Source organism: Mchenga conophoros, linkage group LG6 (assembly GCF_057382185.1).
Source record: "Mchenga conophoros isolate Kocher_MC1m ecotype Shallow Benthic linkage group LG6, M_conophoros_male_GT1.1, whole genome shotgun sequence".
Lineage (NCBI taxonomy): Eukaryota > Metazoa > Chordata > Actinopteri > Cichliformes > Cichlidae > Mchenga > Mchenga conophoros.
Window position 1 is genome coordinate 24,398,130 of NC_140531.1, and position 16,151 is coordinate 24,414,280.

Sequence of the window (16,151 nt, forward strand, 5' to 3'; positions counted from 1 at the left end):
TGTTGCTCTCAAATGCTGGGTGATATCCATGCCCCGTGTTTGAAACATGTTTTATAATGAGGCAGTCAAAGTGATGGAGGAAAAAAAAAAAAAAAAAAAAAAGAATCTGCAGACAAAATGATAATCACTATCTTTGGTGGTTTTGCCATTGTCCACTTAACTTCTCGCACCTTAAAATTATACAACAAATCTTGATTTTTTTAAATTTTATTTCTATAGAGGGAGACAGAAAATAATTGGCAAATTTGTGGTTGGCAATATTCTCAAAGAACTCAGAGGACGAAGATGTTGCGAGGCCTACCAACTACTTGTTTTTATTGTGCCAAAAGTTTAACTCACAAAAAGAAAAAAGTTGAACACAACAACTAAATGGGTCTGTGTGTCGGGAGTTTAAAGATTCCTGTAAACACAGATTTTAGTCACAAAAAAAAAAGGTTAATAATCAATTAAGGCATCGACACAACCAGAGCTGTGCATTTCACCAGAGTAAAAAAAAAAAAGAAAAAAGGAACAAAGTATATGTACACAGGTATAATTATAAGTGCTACTCCTTGTGTTCCACTGGCTAGATCTTAGGCAACAGGGGAAAACAACAACAAAAAAACAAAAACGGAACTGGGACCACGACTGGCTTTTCTTGCTCCATGAAGTACAAGAGGGGTTTGTGCTAAGGCAAGGAGTTTTGACTTTGTCAGGTAACATCCTAAGGGAAAACTCTTGGCCCATGCCAAAGCAATTGGGGTGTAACAATTTACATAAAAGAAGGGAAATAAGGACACAAGAGGCTTGAGGATGACATTGAGGGAGGTGTCAGGGAGTCTCGCCATCGGGGCTGAAGTAGTACCTGACCGGAGGACCAGGGAGGTCCTCATCTCCATCTGCCTCGGGAGCAAATGACACAGTAAGGTCTACGTAGCGGCGGTCCACTGATGGCTTGATTAGTTTATGCATCCTGTGAAAAATCAGAGGCAAAGATAGACGAATAAATGCACTGTGAACATTTCAGCAAATTGAAAAAACAAAACAAAAAAACAACGATGTAATGAGCACATGTACAGGCACACACCTGGAAGTTTAGACCAGGAAAACACTATGTAGGCAGTGTGAGGGAAGTGTGAGTGTCTCTGCTTTAATCTCTTGTTTAAGAGTATCCACCCTCCCGATTCTGATGTGCCCTTAAGCAACACATTCATTGCCTACTCCCTTCAAAAACACTTATTATAAAAAGAAAGACGAAATAAGGAAAAGTTTGGAGGAAAACACATACGTCAATTTGAGCCTCTTGGAGTGTCCAGGCATCACAGGCACATAGAGCATCTTTACACCGTGGACGACCATAGTGGGTTCAATTCCATACTTTTCCTGTAAATAACAAAACAGCTCATTAACGAAAATATTCTCTGCAACAACAAGAATCTGAGGAAGAATACAATAATCTAACAGCTGCAAATCACTGGATAATGGGAGTAAATGCTTCATACCCTGACAGCATTCATGAAGTCAGAGAGAGTGAAGTCCTCGTGGCCAAAGACAGTCCAGCAGTCCCAGATGGTGTAGTAGATGTTGTTCCTGGAAGAGATGCAATGGAGCTGTTACTACATGACATTATAATAATAACAACATGGTAAATGTAATTTCCCCATGGATGCTGTGATAGTGCAACAGTAAGTGGTCACTAAGAGTGCAGGACTTGAAAGTTTCAGTACACAGAATCCAAAAACAGCAACATCTTCTTACAGAACAGTCCACTGGAAGTCGGAACTTCATAGCATCAGTTAAAAAATCTGAGATCCCCTTATTTCACAAGAGGTCACTGCTGTGGATGGATCTGCATATTTGGCACAGACATTTACTCCGGATACAACTCTCCGAACCCTTCTTCCAGGCATTAGCACCGCACTGTCTTATGACTCCGTGAGGCTGGATTTGCGTTTCCCACTGGGATCTTTCGCGTGTGAGGCGAACATGTTAACAACTAAACCATGGAGCCACAACTGAGCTCATCATTGACTCAGGAGACACAAATGCCTTAGGAGGAGTTTCGGGAAGCGCATCCGGCATATTAAATTTTTTTTTAAAAAAGTGACATGAAACGTGTAGAGCAACGCACTGTGGCGACCTCTTGTGCTGCATCACAATGTCTGGATGAAATCGTAATTTGTCGAAAGTCCCATTATTCTGTGGAGGTGTGATAAAGCGTGAATATGATGAGTGTACCTGATGAGTGTCTGTTTGACTGCAGCAGGCTCGGTAAGAACGACTACAGGAATGGCCAAGTTAAAGAAGCAGTTTTTGTGCGATTCAAACCCGAAGCCTCCAACCACCTTGATCAACTCCAGCGCCACCTGAGTGCATCACATTAATACACAAGGTTACCATACCATTAAATCAACATTTTAAAAACATATTGTACACCTTATTCTTCAATCAAAACATAACCTAATGGATGATGAGCATTATCTGCTGGATGCAATCCTTAAAAACCACACGAGTATCTCAAGGTCTGTGCTCACCAAACCAGCCACTGCAGCTGTTGCCGTGGCAATGGCGGGGATTATCTTCCCAGCAATGCGTTTGGTCTTAAGTCTGTCAGCTGGCTCAATGGAGTACATGATGGCTCTGAGAGAGGATGCTGATGCGACAAAGTCCATGTGACCGTTGCTGTCATCATCCTTTTCAAACTGAAGTGGACTCATCCGTAACCGTTCTGCACAATTTACAGGACACACACTCCAATCGTTAATCACAAATGTAACACTCCAGCTTTCACGTTTTCAATTTGTCAGTCAGCTTGTGTCTCCTTCAGACGTAAAAAAAAAAAGAAAAAGGATATGTTGAGTATTTGCATACCTGGTGTGACCCTGTCAGTAGCAATAGCCTGCTCCAAATGAGTGATGGCGTCCCTTTCCTCTTCACTGCTTAGAGGCATCTTTATCTGATCAGGCTTCCTTGCCGTCTCATCTGTTTCTATGCACTGGTAGGGACAGAGTCACATCAAAAAGATTAGGGTGGTTTGTTTTCTGGTTTTGTTTTGTTTTTGTTTTGGGGGGGGGGGGGCTTGTTTGAAAGTGTAAAGTTCAGATCAACAGAACAGCTTACTTTTTCTGAGGGCCTGTACTCTGGAATCTTGACATCTGCAAGAATCCTGGTAATAGCCTCTTCAGAAAGATCCTGAAAAACACAATCGCACAGTCAGTAAGTCATTACGTATGTGTGTTGTGTATGTGTGCGATTAGATTTAAATGCTTGCCACCCACCCTTTCTGAATAAGGGATGTTATAAATCCCTGCGAAGAGCCGGGCAGTGCTCACAATGAAAGCAAAGTGCCTGATGGGAACAGAGGAGAGTTTAAAAGTGAATATCTGAGTATATTTAGCTTATCGGTTAGCAGAAGGGCATACTTACAAAGAGTCTTTCAAGTCAAATTCAAGAGGTGTTGGTGGTCTTTTTGGAGACTGCCAAAACAAACCTGAGGAATTGGGAGATTTTTCACTAAATACTTTTACGTGCCATTTATGAATTAGCTATACCCGTTAATTTGCTTGATAACTTGATTCTGGTTTCCATCTGATTATTTAACACTTACTTCCATCTTTTAACCTTGTGTCCAGGGGGAAAGAGTGCAGCAGCTGTAGGGCCTACATGAAAACAGCAGTAAAGTGAAAAAACCGAAAAGAAAAAAACAAACAAAAACCAAACAAAACATAATCGTAAACCACACAGCCCCTTCGATAGGAATGTGTATTTTCATTACCTTTCTCTTGAAATATTTCTCAAATTTCAGACGAGCAACAGCAACGCATTGTTCCCACTGAGTGGGCTGTCTGCTCAGCAGCTTCATGACCTGGAATGACCCTTCCAGACTTTCCCCTGCCTGCATCCTCTACACAGACAAACACACACAATCAAAGTTGTTTTTATTGATTAAACAGCTGCACTGCTGGGGTGATTTTCACCAGTGAAAACTGCACTTGTGCCTTACCTGCAGCACCACCTCAGCCGAGGAATGGGTCTGCCAGAACGAGTTGTACATGGAGGGCTTGTGGACAAAGGCACTCTCAAACTAGAAAGCCAAAAATTTAAAAAATAAAAATTAGGAAGTACACTCAGACTTTCAAAACAATAATTTGCAGTGTGGAAAAAGAATACTGTTGGGTCTTTCAGCTGCCTGACCTTATCTCTGGCCCACTGGATGGTGTGCTCTATAACAGAAGGGAAAGACTTGAGAGTGCAGAATGGGATCTCCTCTTCTGGGGGGTCCCTCTGGGAGGCAGAAGAAAAGCGATTTTAGGTTGGTGACGGGACTGCACATGTCCAGCACAGAAAACCAATAACATGAGCCTCTTCCACAGACTCACATGGCTATTGTAAGACTCTGTCAAGTTTGGCACAATGATTTCGGTGTGCCCTTTAGTTCCCATGGTGCCAGAGTCTAGGAGAGGCCTCTGATTGGATACACAGCGGCTGAAAATACATAAGTTACAAAAAAGGAAAAACTCTTTTTAAATGACAACAAATACTTTATTAAACTGCAACTTCTAGATTCATGTCATGACAATGGTAATCATGAGGTCAGGGGTCACAATAATCACACATGGATTCTGCTTCACTTTGGTTCATTGAACATCGAATACTGAAGTGAATGAAGTGAAGCTGTTCATCGTTACAATGTCTTCACCAACCTGTCCACATATCTCCGTGCCTCTACGTTGTCCAGCGCAGTGACCACTATGTTTAATGAAGAGTAGAATGAGTCATTGTAGATGTTCTCAGTAGCCGGACACACCTTGTTGAGGTGAGCTTCCACCTGTAGGTCTGGGTTTATATCATGAGTAGCCTCTGCTGCTGTGGTACTTTTGGGTTTCTAAAGCAGAGAGGAAACAGACGGCTTAAATGCAGCAATGCGCTGACCAAGCCCGAGCCTGACCGGTGCAGAAATGCACGTCTATTCACCTGTATATGATGTGGCCTGAAGAGAAACTGCCTGTTGAGGTTAGACTTTTCTATGAGGTCTGGGTCTGTGATGCACACCTGAGAAGTTAAATATGCAAATGAAATTCCAGTAAACTTTTCACAGTGAGGTAAAACTTAGGTAAATGCATAAAGAATAAACACCCACCTCCCCTGAGCTCTTGGCCAATCCAATTCCAAGCAGGGCGAAGTTTTTCAGCATCTCACAGCCTATTGCTCCACAGCCAACCTATAAAATAATTTATTTTGGGGTAAACTAGCATGATTCAATAAAAACCTTAAACACATTGAGAACTTCTAAATCTTACCATAAAGACCCTTAGCTTGTGTAGTTGTAAACACAGTGAGTCACCAATGCAAGCTCGTAATCCATCATATCGATCACCCCTAGGGGAAAACTCCTCAGCAGAAAGAGGCTGAAGTGGCTTGACTACCTCAATAGCGTCAAGATAAAACTAAAAATGCGATAAAACAAAACAAAACAAAACTGGATAATAAAACATTTTCTTTCAGGGTTGGAAAACGGCTTACAGTGAGCTATAAAACCACAGCTTCAAATTTAGTGACCTACCCATTGCTGCAGGGGTGCAAACTTCCCTGTGATGGCCTTAAGAACTTCCTGACTGGCTAAACCTCCAACAGCTGCTGCTAATGGAGGGAGAGCACCCCTTGCTGTCCTTGAAAGGCAGCGTACTAGCTCAGTATTCACAGAAGCCTGGGAGGAAGGAGTCACAGAGGAGAGGAAAAGAGAGTATAATGTTATCACACCAGTGTGCATGCAGTCATTTGTCAGACAATGAGTGGCTGCCTTTGCAGTGATGAAATGTGGAAAACAGTAAAGCTCACTTTGCTCTTGAGAGCTGCATTCACTTCCTCAGTCAGCTTTAGTAAAACCTCAGCATCCTGTAAACACCTGATGACATCAAAGAAAAGGCGCTCTTCAGTGCTTAGCAATCATATCGCACAGAGAAAGCAGAGCACAACATTAGACTGGAGGGTAAAAAGTACTGATCTGATATGGAAATTTTACTTACCCAGTGTTAGGAAGTCTACTGTGCTGCTCCTGGAAGGTGTCCAGTGCCAACATGCCAGCATGGATTTGAAGTGGGGCCTGAGAAGCAGATTTAAAACAGGACTGAAGAAATCGGCTTCTTAAACTCAAAGAAAAACAGGCATTTGTGAACTTGGCTAAGAAACACTGGGTCTACGTTAGTTTAACCTGTTTTGTAAACCTAGTTAAACATCAATGTGAAAGAAAGGGTATCTCTGCTCTGTACATGTTTCTATTGTTTAAACGTGAAGGCAGTATGTTTAAGCATGTGGGATACTGTCAGGAGAACCAACTGTGTAGCAAGAGAGCCATGGGAAAGTTTTGATCAGTTTCTAACTCACACTGTTCTTAGCCATGTGAGTCACGAAGCTGCAATAAAACGATGTTTAAATGTCACACTATTCCCCTCTGTAGGATATAAGTTTCTACCTAGTTTCCTCTTACCTCTGGTTTACTGAAGTCCGGAGTCAGGACCCGAGGTTCACACAGCTGTCGCTCTAATGTTTCCTGAAATAAATATTGTGAGTTATTGTTAGCATACACACAAGTGATGGTCATTTAAACATATCTGCATGTTTTTAAATCATAACTGGACAACACTGTTAATATGAAAACTAGTCTACTTACAAATCTGTACATTTTAGGGGTTTTCACCATGACAAAGAAACCTCCATGTGTGTATGGTTGTAGCTGAGATGTGTCTCCTATTGCAAAGCTGTGAGAAGAAAGGACTATAACCACACACACACACACACACACACACACACACACACACACACACACACACACTCTTAATTAATATGAACATACATATAGAAAACAAGTCACCAAAGACATTGCCAGATACATTTTTGCATTTGCGTCCAGCAAAATAAATAAAAACACCAGTTTGAGTTTGTACAAATAATAACAATAATCTTGGAGACGCCGCTGTTATGCATTACAGTAATAAAATTGTAACCATAGTACCTGAAACCTGCCGAGATGTGCCGTTGAGCTCCACCATGCCACCGACCTCTCTGAAAACAACACTCTGCCCTGTCTGTAGGCCGTGGGGTTGGTTGTCCATGCAGGTTACCACCCCAGGATTATCCTAAAACAGTTTGCAGAAAAGTTCACCCAAAGTTCGCTCATTTACTGACTAAGCAGAAGATTAACAGGCAAACTTTACTGCAAATTGTAGGTGTTGAATTTTTTGAAGAAAAGCTGGAACAATTTATTTATCTGTCATTTTTTATTTTTTGTGGGGTGTGGTCGGGGGGAATACCTGAGTGATACTTTGAATGAAAACCTCCTTGGGCTCCTCTCCTGTGGGGTCGAACACCTCAAACTCTTCTCCAAAATCACAAAACACTCGTGCACAGATACCGTACACGTCACAGCTGATGAACTGAAGCAATACACACGCAACAGTTTTGGTTAATATTTACCCATCTGTGAGCTCTCGCAGTGCAACTGTAATGCATAAGCACAACAAGGAGAGCAGACTTACTCTGATAGGGGGTTGTTGTGAGTGGCAGAACTCATTTACTCTCTTCTGTAGGCTCAATCTGGCCTCAGTCAAAATCACACACTAGAGGAGGAAGCAGAGCAGACACTAAACATTACCTGGAGTCCATAGCAGACTATGCGGTAGAGAAGAAAAGCAGTTACGTACAAGCATTTTATTTTAAATTGAATGCCAGTTGGTGGCCAAATACATGATCGATATAAAAACGAGATCAACCCTTCGCGACTTGCTGTGCCGTTATGAAATGCCGACCTTTAGGTTCAACATCCCTTCAGACCAGGGGAGAAACATAACTAGAACATCTGTAAGAGGCAGCTGTGAAGTGAATCACACTGCTGGAGTAGCTTCATGAGTTTTATTGACATTCAGAAATGTTTCTCTATGATGAAATCTTTCTATTGGAAACTCTTGTTAAGCCACATTGGTCTTCAGGGAAGGGGCGGGTGTCTTCATACTTCTCTACACCTCATATTTTTAATCACTAGGGGGTTTCTGAGGGCGTGGGAGCAACCTATTAAAAAAAATGTCTGTCCTACTAACCATGGGTTAGCTTACAACCCGGAGTCTGAAAGGTAATGACTTACCTGGTACCTTCTGAGAAAACCGAGATCAGTGTTGTCGTCAAGAGCAGAGAAAGACATGTCAACGTGGACATAAGGGTTCAACTCTGCAACGTGAGGGCACACTGCCTCCACCCTGTGGGAGAAACACAAGGGAGTGGGTAAACATGAGAAAGTATCTGAGTAAGGATGCACCAGTCTCAATGTTTATACCACCTATCACTCTGATACCTACTCAGAGCTGTATCAGGTACGCACTGGTCAATCACAATTATATTCAGTTAAACTGAACTAAAATGTTATTCTTTATTTGGTACATTAGCACAACATGAAACTAACAAGAAAGGATCGTCACTTTGGTGGCTTTCACTGTTTGTGACCTAATTGTGATTTAACAGAAACCAAACAGTGATCAGCTGAGCTGATGACAACAGCAGACAATGGTGCTGTCCCTGTCAGTGTCACCATTTCTGTATCGATGTGTAGTTTACACAATTACGGACTGCACTAATCAAGTTGTGCAGTTGTTTACAACTGCACAACTTGATTAGTGCAGTCCGTAATTATCTTGTGCAAGCAAGGAGGGTATGGTTAAACAGACATACACAGTAACAAAGGGGAGCAGCAATAGCTTAAATGTATCAATTCAATTTAAGCACAGACCAAGATGAAAGGAAACAAGTTCAAATTAATTAGGTTTTGATCTTGTTATTTTGTCATTTTAATAATGACTGTTTCACATAAAAAGAGAATGGTTTGCAATGTATTTATTCAGCAATATTATCAGCCCGCTCCTTTAAGGCATCTTCATGAGGAATGAATAAGCTACACTGGTGCATGCCTATTTAAGAGCGTAAGGAGAGTCCTGCCCGTGGGGTTCATTACCTCCTCCTCTGGCTCAAAACATCCTCTTTGCGGATAAAGAAGTTGGAGCCAAGATCCCAGGTCTCACACTGTTTTGTGTCATGAAGCGTGACTGCCTGTACATACAGAGGACAAACAGGACAATAGGTTCGAACAATTATGACTACAAGACCTTTGGACTTGCAAGATGCTGAGAATGACACATTGCTGTAATATTAAGAGAGCGCGCCTACCTTTACACCAGCCAGGACAATATTTTTTGCTGCGAAACCAAACCCAAAAGATTTAGAGTCATGTTAGAGTTCCTTGCATGGCTCATACAAACACCAAACCATTAAATATTGCCTACCTATCTCTACTCCCATTCCTCCCATTCCACTGAGAAAGACTGAGGACTGGGCCATCTGGTGCATGGCACTGTCTCCAAGCACATATCGCTGGCGGCTAAAGAGTGAGAGAGAGATGAAGAGTCACTGTGAAGGAATGTGCTAGAAGGACGAATGGAAACACCACGAACAATAACGGCGCTGGTTGTAATATAAACCATTAAAAAGGCAAATTATAAGGATGGTGAGGCTTGCCTGTAAAGAGAGTCGTCAATCTCCATCGAGTCTGTAGCCATGGTGGGAGGGGAAGGGGGGGAGAGCAAGTGCCTCAAAGATAGAGATGCTTCCTGTTAAAAATATAAATAGAGTAATTAACCTTGTCTGATTGAGCGATATAGATTTAAAACCAACGCCCTGCTGTTAATGAGCCGCACAGCTAACTAACTGTTGATGCCAGTTAGCTGTCAGCAACATGGTTGACCCCACCGAGCTGAGCTGACCTGAACTGAATTAACCAAGCGGCTTAAAAAAAGCCCGACATTAAAGGGGTTAATACACGTGCCTTAGTAAAGCTAGATGACTTATGAAGTTGCCGAAGCTCAACGCTAGCGGCTACAGCTAGCTAATGCTGCTGCCCGGTGCCGGTTACGGAGACACTTCTCATAAACTCATTAAAAGTGGCGACACAAACACGAGGCTACAAATAACTCCAGGGAGTAGACAAATGTTTAAGGAATAGTTGTTTCTATCAAGCAATATGTAAACACTGCTATAAATGTACTTAAAATTAGTCAGAATATCACACGCAGGTACCTGTCAGTAAGCCCAGCGAGCTGCAGCGAATGAATGGCTGTGACTGGTTAAAAAACTTGGAGTGTTTCCGGGTTAACGCACTCACGTGGCCAACGTCAACCAATCATTTCACGGAAACTTCTAGGACTATATTTGTGAATAAACGTTACTTATTTTGTGTTGTTGATAAAATAACACACATTTATGATGATTTACTAGATTTCGGGTGACATTTTTCTAAAGAATAAAATTTCACCATTTTGTTTTCAGAGGTGTAATCTTGAGTTACCACCCATTTCTTTTTGCTTGCTTTTTAAAAAACCTAACACTGATCCATGACTCATTCAATAGCTAAAAGGCACCAAATTCAAGGATCTAAACGTAACAGACAACTTAGAAAAATACCAATTTTAAATGGAATCTTTAGAGACTTTGTTACAAGCAGAACCCCCCCCCCCCCCTTCTCCCCCACAAAAACACAGGATTTATTTGCTGAAAACTTGGCATATCTGAACATGTTGTGCAGTGTGTCTTTAATAATATTGAAGAAACTGAGAAGTGGGAAAAAAAAACAAAATAAGTAAATTAAATTAACAATTTTTTAAAAAATAAAACAGGTAAAGCATCTAACAAATATCTGACACAGGTCCTGGGAGATGCTTCTGACTCTTGATTTAATAAATCTACTGTTCACTGTTTCAGTAGCTGTTAAGAAGCCAGTCTAGTATTTACTGTCATATTCCCATATATCATTGTGATGTTGTTTATTCTATTACTCTTGTTCTCTTCTGCTTGCTTTCTTTTTTCTTTCTCAGCAGGTGATCCAGGTGATTGATATATGCATTTTTTTTTTCTCTGCCCGTTCTGTTGGTTTTTGTCTTTTGCCCTTCTCCCCCGTCCCTCTTCTCAGCTGTTTCTCTTTCCCTCTTTCTTTCTCCCCTTCTTTCCCCCAGTCAAGTCTGTCCCGTATTCAGTAAGTGAAAATAAAATAAACAATAAAAGGTGAATCAAATGGACCATTACGGCAAGGCTGGGATGGTCAGTTTGGTAAAGTAAATCCGTTGGGCATCTTTCTTTGCCTTTAGACAACAATTCTGATGGCAAAAGAGCCAAACGGGACAGGCAAAAAAAAAAAAAAAAAAAAAGAAGCCAGTCTTAAGGAGGGGAAGCAGGGAGAAAAGCTCATCAGTATGTGCAGAAGAGGTCGGAAGAGAGGTAGAACAGTTAGTGTCTAAGTCAGTGTTTACAAATTATAAGTGATGGTCTGTAAAACACAGTGGAGACTCTGTCATGGTTTCAATCTGCACTTCAGACAGTTGTGTTGGGGATTTTGTCAAAACAAATTGAATTATCAACACACATTTTGAACAACTACCAACAGAAAAGCTCATGATTGGCAATGGCTAATGCAGTAAAAGCATACCTGGTTAGAAAAACACACACTATCAGTCATGGACTGGCCTCCTCAGAGTCCGGACCACAACATTACCGAAGCAGTGTGGGATCATGTTGACAGAGAAGGGAAGAAAAGGAAGTCAACATTTCAAGAAGAGCTTTAAATGTCCTACAAGAAGCCTGGAGAACTATTCCTGAAGACTACACAATTAAAGAAATAAAGGTTAAGAGTGTCCAGGCTGTGTTAAAGAATAAATAACACACTGTTCTACCAATAATACTAAGTACTGACTTCCGAGCTCATTAGAATTGTACAAACTCTATTTTTTCCCCTTATATACTGTATTTCTATGTGTGTTTGCACATGTTTCAATAAGTTGCTGAGTCTATTTCGCGTTTTCCTATAAAAATATAAAGTGATTAAGAGTGTCTTAAGACTTTTCACCGTATAGATGTATATTGTATATGTGAATATGGTGACAACAATGCATTCTATTCATAAAAGAAAAAGATAGCACAAAAGTAATACCTGTAACACAATAATGATTTTAAGGTCCATCCAACTGAAAGCAGGACAGAAACAGCAGAAACATGTCAGAAAATATTGCCTTATCTTAAATCAACCTTGTCGATGATGAGTCTGCTTTATCGCTTTGGATTTGAGGTGTGACAATACCTCCTCCAGCCATTACGGGTTAGGGGTATTTTATTTTTCAGTTTGAGAAAAAATAAGCAATCAACCAAGCAACAACTTTTCTATTTTCATGACAACGCAGGCAGGCTCGTGTTGGAAAAAGCCAGATATAAAAACTGGTCGCAACCAGTGAAAGCAGAAGATAAAAAACAATGTTCAGGTCCCCCCCCCCTCATTTAAAGAAACAAAGTTCACCAGCTAAGTGAAACATTTACACCACAACTCGATGAAAAACACAATTCTGGTACTGTCTTTGTCACAGCAGGTAGTTATGCTTGTGCCTCCAGTTCCATAATCAGAGACAAAATTGGACCGATTTTTGCTTCTTTTTTTGGGGGGGGGCTAGGGATAAGTATCTCTAACCTTCAGACCTTCAGACTATGCAATGGCCTTCGGACTCCCGCCCTTTTATCATATTGGTTAGTTCACAAAGGAGCCTCCCCCTTGATCTGCAGCCAGAATCACACACAAATCCCACAACAGTCTCCAGAGTCTACTCATCCTACACTGTGGACACTCTGCCCACGCACTTACGCTGCAATGTGGTGCAGTCGCATGGCACTCCGTCGGCTCCAGAAGATCGCCGTTACTCCTTTGAACATTACCGGGGGTCTAACAAGCAACATCCAGAGGGAGATGTCAACCCTGCCACGCGTCTACGTCACACGACAGATCCCACCTGAGGGCCTGAAGATCCTCCGCAAATCCGGACAGTGAGTATTTTTTTTTGTATCCTGTTATGTCACTTAAAATAACAAATTTTTTAGCATTTTTATGTAACTACGCGATGTGTGCCGCAGGAGATTTGACAGTGATCACTTTAAGCAGTTTGAATGTCTGGTCTGAGGTTCATCATTTACTTTGAACAAACATGACTGCTAATGTTTGCCTTAAGGTCTCGTCAAATAAAGCACATAGTCTAAAGGGTATTCCCTGAGAAAGAGAACTGCACAAATGTTTCACTGCACCTTAAAATCCCAGGATTTCTATGAAAAGCACTTTGAGATTATGTATCTCTAAGAAGAACCATTATCTGTATATAAATGTGAAACCTGTGCTCATGCATTTGGGATTTTTTTGTTTTTTTCAAAACTGGATTTGATTTAAATCTTCAGTCATGTGATTTCTGTTTCCCTAGGGTGCAGTTTGAGCTGTGGGACTCAGATGACATACCGGTGCCCAGGAAGGAGCTCCTTCAGAAGGTCAAAGGTGTAGATGGTCTGCTTTGCACGCTGACAGAAAAAATTGATGCGGAACTGTTGGACGCTGCAGGTCTGCCCTTTGCCTTTGACAAATAACCTAAATGCAACAAACAGCCTTGCATGTCTTTATATGTGTGATGTATTCCTGCAGGTCCAAACCTGAAGGTCCTCAGTACAATGTCAGTGGGATTCGATCATCTGTCTTTGGATGAGCTGAAGAAACGGTGAGTTCCCTCTTTCTGTTTTATTTTATTGTAACACGTGTGAATGCCGTTCATGGCTCTACTGAGAGTGATCTTCCCTTTATGAAAAAAGGTTCTTAACATGCAAATAGGCAGTGAAATATTCATGTAACGTTGTATGCAATGTTTATGTTCCCCTACAGAGGAATCCGTATAGGTTATACCCCTGAAGTCCTGACAGATGCTGTTGCTGAGTTGACAGTAGCTCTGCTGCTTGCGACCTCCAGGAGGCTCATAGAGGCCACACATGAGGCCAAGACGTACTGTCATATACAAAATAAGATCACACATGTGTGGAAAACTTACTAAAACATACATGCAAAAATGCAAACTGTGCAAAACAAATTCTCTCTTTCTCTCACTGATGCCAGTGGCGGCTGGGGCACGTGGAGAACGCTGTGGCTGTGTGGTTATGAGCTGGCCAACAGCACTGTCGGTATTCTCGGACTAGGCAGGATCGGTAAGCAGCACGTCACTAAGACAACCTTTACATCAGCGTATCGTCAAACTGCCATTTCTGTCAGTTATGAGCTTTTTACAGTGTGTGATTGTACTCAAAGGTGTGGCCATTGCTGAGCGTCTGGCACCTTTCAAAGTAAGGAAGTTTATCTACACAGATGTGGCCCCCAGGCCTGAGTTGGCGAGTGCCATCAATGCAGAATATGGTAAGGAAGACCCAGCAAGGACGTTACTCTATGATATGTGGACAAAAGATCCCCTGCCAACAGGGCAGATGAGAGGCAGGTTTAAGGGGCTAGTCAAAAGATAAGGCTACTTAAAACCTTTTGACTTTTTATAAGTCTTTCTTGAAGTCCTAAGAGCCATCCACAAACCTAATATGATAAAAGTGATATTAGTGCATCTAGTTTAGTTTTCATCTGATTCCTACCAGCTAAAAAGGTTTGTTTTATTTTAGTTTTCAGTTTATTTTTAATAACCTTGCACTGTATCTTGTTCTAGTCTCTTTTGATGAGCTGGCAAAGCAGTCAGATTTCCTGGCTGTGTGCTGTGCTCTAACACCAGAGACAAAGGAGATCTGCAATAAGAACCTCTTCTCCAAGATGAAAAAGACTTCCATCTTCATCAACACGAGCAGGTATCCCTACCTGATACATGCATGACCCCAAGAGTGGTCTGTGAGTGTTGTGCTCATTAATTACTGATTAACCTGATGTTTAACAGGTTATTTTCCTTCACTGATCACCATTTAATACACAAAATGCAAGGTAGCGGTTTTAAGAAATGACCATTGTGTTTCCTCAAATCCAAATATTCACATTTGAGATATTAGAATTGCTCGCAGTTTCACAAAATGACCTCCACAGTTGACTAGTTCACTCACAGGAAATTAGAATGACTAATCATTTAACTTCTCGGTGACTTGCATCTGGAGAAATGGATATGTACTGTAGGCAATCAGCAGAGAGGATTCTGCCCTTTGAGTCTATAACTGACTTTGCTGTTGTGCAGAGGCGGGGTGGTGAACCAGGAAGACTTGTATGAAGCTCTGTCCACAGGGCAGATCGCAGGAGCTGGATTAGATGTCACTGTTCCTGAGCCGCTGCCAACCAACCACCCACTGTTTACGCTCAAAAACTGTGGTGGGCATTCTGCTACTTTGAACAGGTTTTTAAATCACACTTGGTCCTCTCTGCCTATCATTAGGTTTTAATATTTTCTCTTCCTGCAGTGATTCTACCCCATATTGCGAGTGCCTCCTATACTACCCGTGATGCTATGTCTTCCCTGGCGGCAAACAACCTCCTCCTGGGCCTGCGAGGGCAGCCGATGATCAAAGAGCTCAAGCTTTAAGAAGAAACAGCTTCCACTCTGAAAAAATGATCAAATAGTGGATGATTAGTTCTACTTACTGTTCAAAATATATTTTGCTGACTGAAGTAAATCCTTGCAGTGTTGCAACTGTCTCCTTTTTCTTTAGTCTTCAGTTTCACATTTTTTAGTTTGGGATTCTAGAGTGCTGTGAAAAAGTTTTTGCCCCCTTTCTGATTTTCAAATTATATGGAAAAAAAAGTGATTCAAACCTAGCAGGCCCTGGGTGAAAAAGTGATTGCTCCTATAAACCTACTGGTTTCCCACACTTTGGCAGCAAGAACTGCAAAAAGATTTTTACTCATCTCTGTGGAGGAATTTCGGCTCACTCCTCTTTGCAGAATTGTTATATTTCAGCCACATTGGAGGGTTGGCGCATGAACAACCTGGCTCAGATCATTGTACTGCTGCACAACTCAAGCGTGGGGAAAAGCTGATAGCCGGACATTCTCCTTCAGGATTCAGGATCAAGCCTAAGAAATGGCTCTGTAACTCTTTCCACTCTGATAGGTGTCAGTGACATTGCTTCTCAGCTGCTCATTGCATGTTGCGTTGCTTTTTGAGAACTTTTAGCCTAGTTAGCTTTGTCAGACAGCTTCTATGTTAGCAATTTCTTGAATCAACGGGTCTTGCAGTAATCAGGCCTGAGTGTGGATACGGAAATTGAACTCAGCTTTCCCCAAAAGTGTGGTTAATCACAGTTATCTCTTAATT

General features: G+C 41.6%; 2 protein-coding genes across 2 annotated transcripts; one reads left to right on the forward strand and one right to left on the reverse strand.

Moving 5' to 3' along the window:
• Positions 1-191: 191 nt before the first annotated feature.
• Positions 192-10,157, reverse strand: uba6 (ubiquitin like modifier activating enzyme 6). Its single transcript, XM_085276953.1, has 32 exons — positions 10,096-10,157; positions 9,538-9,629; positions 9,306-9,400; positions 9,190-9,218; positions 8,978-9,072; positions 8,117-8,228; positions 7,515-7,595; positions 7,290-7,412; positions 6,992-7,115; positions 6,650-6,753; positions 6,467-6,529; positions 6,006-6,082; positions 5,818-5,884; positions 5,543-5,686; positions 5,280-5,426; positions 5,120-5,200; positions 4,954-5,031; positions 4,683-4,864; positions 4,359-4,464; positions 4,174-4,263; positions 3,983-4,063; positions 3,755-3,883; positions 3,587-3,638; positions 3,406-3,469; positions 3,258-3,327; positions 3,100-3,171; positions 2,851-2,974; positions 2,514-2,707; positions 2,218-2,345; positions 1,482-1,569; positions 1,268-1,362; positions 192-952 (listed from the first exon to the last, which is right to left on the reverse strand). The coding sequence occupies exons 2-32, from the start codon at positions 9,576-9,578 to the stop codon at positions 811-813; spliced, it is 3,078 nt and encodes a 1,025-aa protein (XP_085133079.1). The 5' UTR covers positions 9,579-9,629; positions 10,096-10,157; the 3' UTR covers positions 192-810.
• Positions 10,158-12,635: 2,478 nt separating this feature from the next.
• Positions 12,636-15,510, forward strand: grhprb (glyoxylate reductase/hydroxypyruvate reductase b). Its single transcript, XM_085276964.1, has 9 exons — positions 12,636-12,876; positions 13,302-13,435; positions 13,517-13,589; positions 13,751-13,867; positions 13,979-14,067; positions 14,168-14,272; positions 14,568-14,703; positions 15,078-15,208; positions 15,298-15,510. Exons 1-9 carry the CDS (start codon positions 12,704-12,706, stop codon positions 15,417-15,419), a joined length of 1,080 nt encoding a protein of 359 aa, XP_085133090.1. The 5' UTR covers positions 12,636-12,703; the 3' UTR covers positions 15,420-15,510.
• The last annotated feature ends 641 nt before the right edge of the window (positions 15,511-16,151 follow it).

Excerpts from the sequence above, each read along its gene's own strand:
- uba6 (XM_085276953.1), bottom strand. The coding sequence starts at position 9,578 with ATGGCTACAGACTCGATGGAGATTGACGACTCTCTTTACAG. Across the intron at positions 6,754-6,991 it reads CACATCTCGGCAGGTTTCAG|TCCTTTCTTCTCACAGCTTT; the intron begins GTACTATGGTTA and ends GTGTGGTTATAG. Across the intron at positions 3,470-3,586 it reads CACAAGGTTAAAAGATGGAA|GTTTGTTTTGGCAGTCTCCA; the intron begins GTAAGTGTTAAA and ends CCAATTCCTCAG.
- grhprb (XM_085276964.1), top strand. The coding sequence starts at position 12,704 with ATGTGGTGCAGTCGCATGGCACTCCGTCGGCTCCAGAAGATCGCCGTT. Across the intron at positions 13,868-13,978 it reads GCCACACATGAGGCCAAGAC|TGGCGGCTGGGGCACGTGGA; the intron begins GTACTGTCATAT and ends CACTGATGCCAG. Across the intron at positions 14,273-14,567 it reads TGCCATCAATGCAGAATATG|TCTCTTTTGATGAGCTGGCA; the intron begins GTAAGGAAGACC and ends ATCTTGTTCTAG.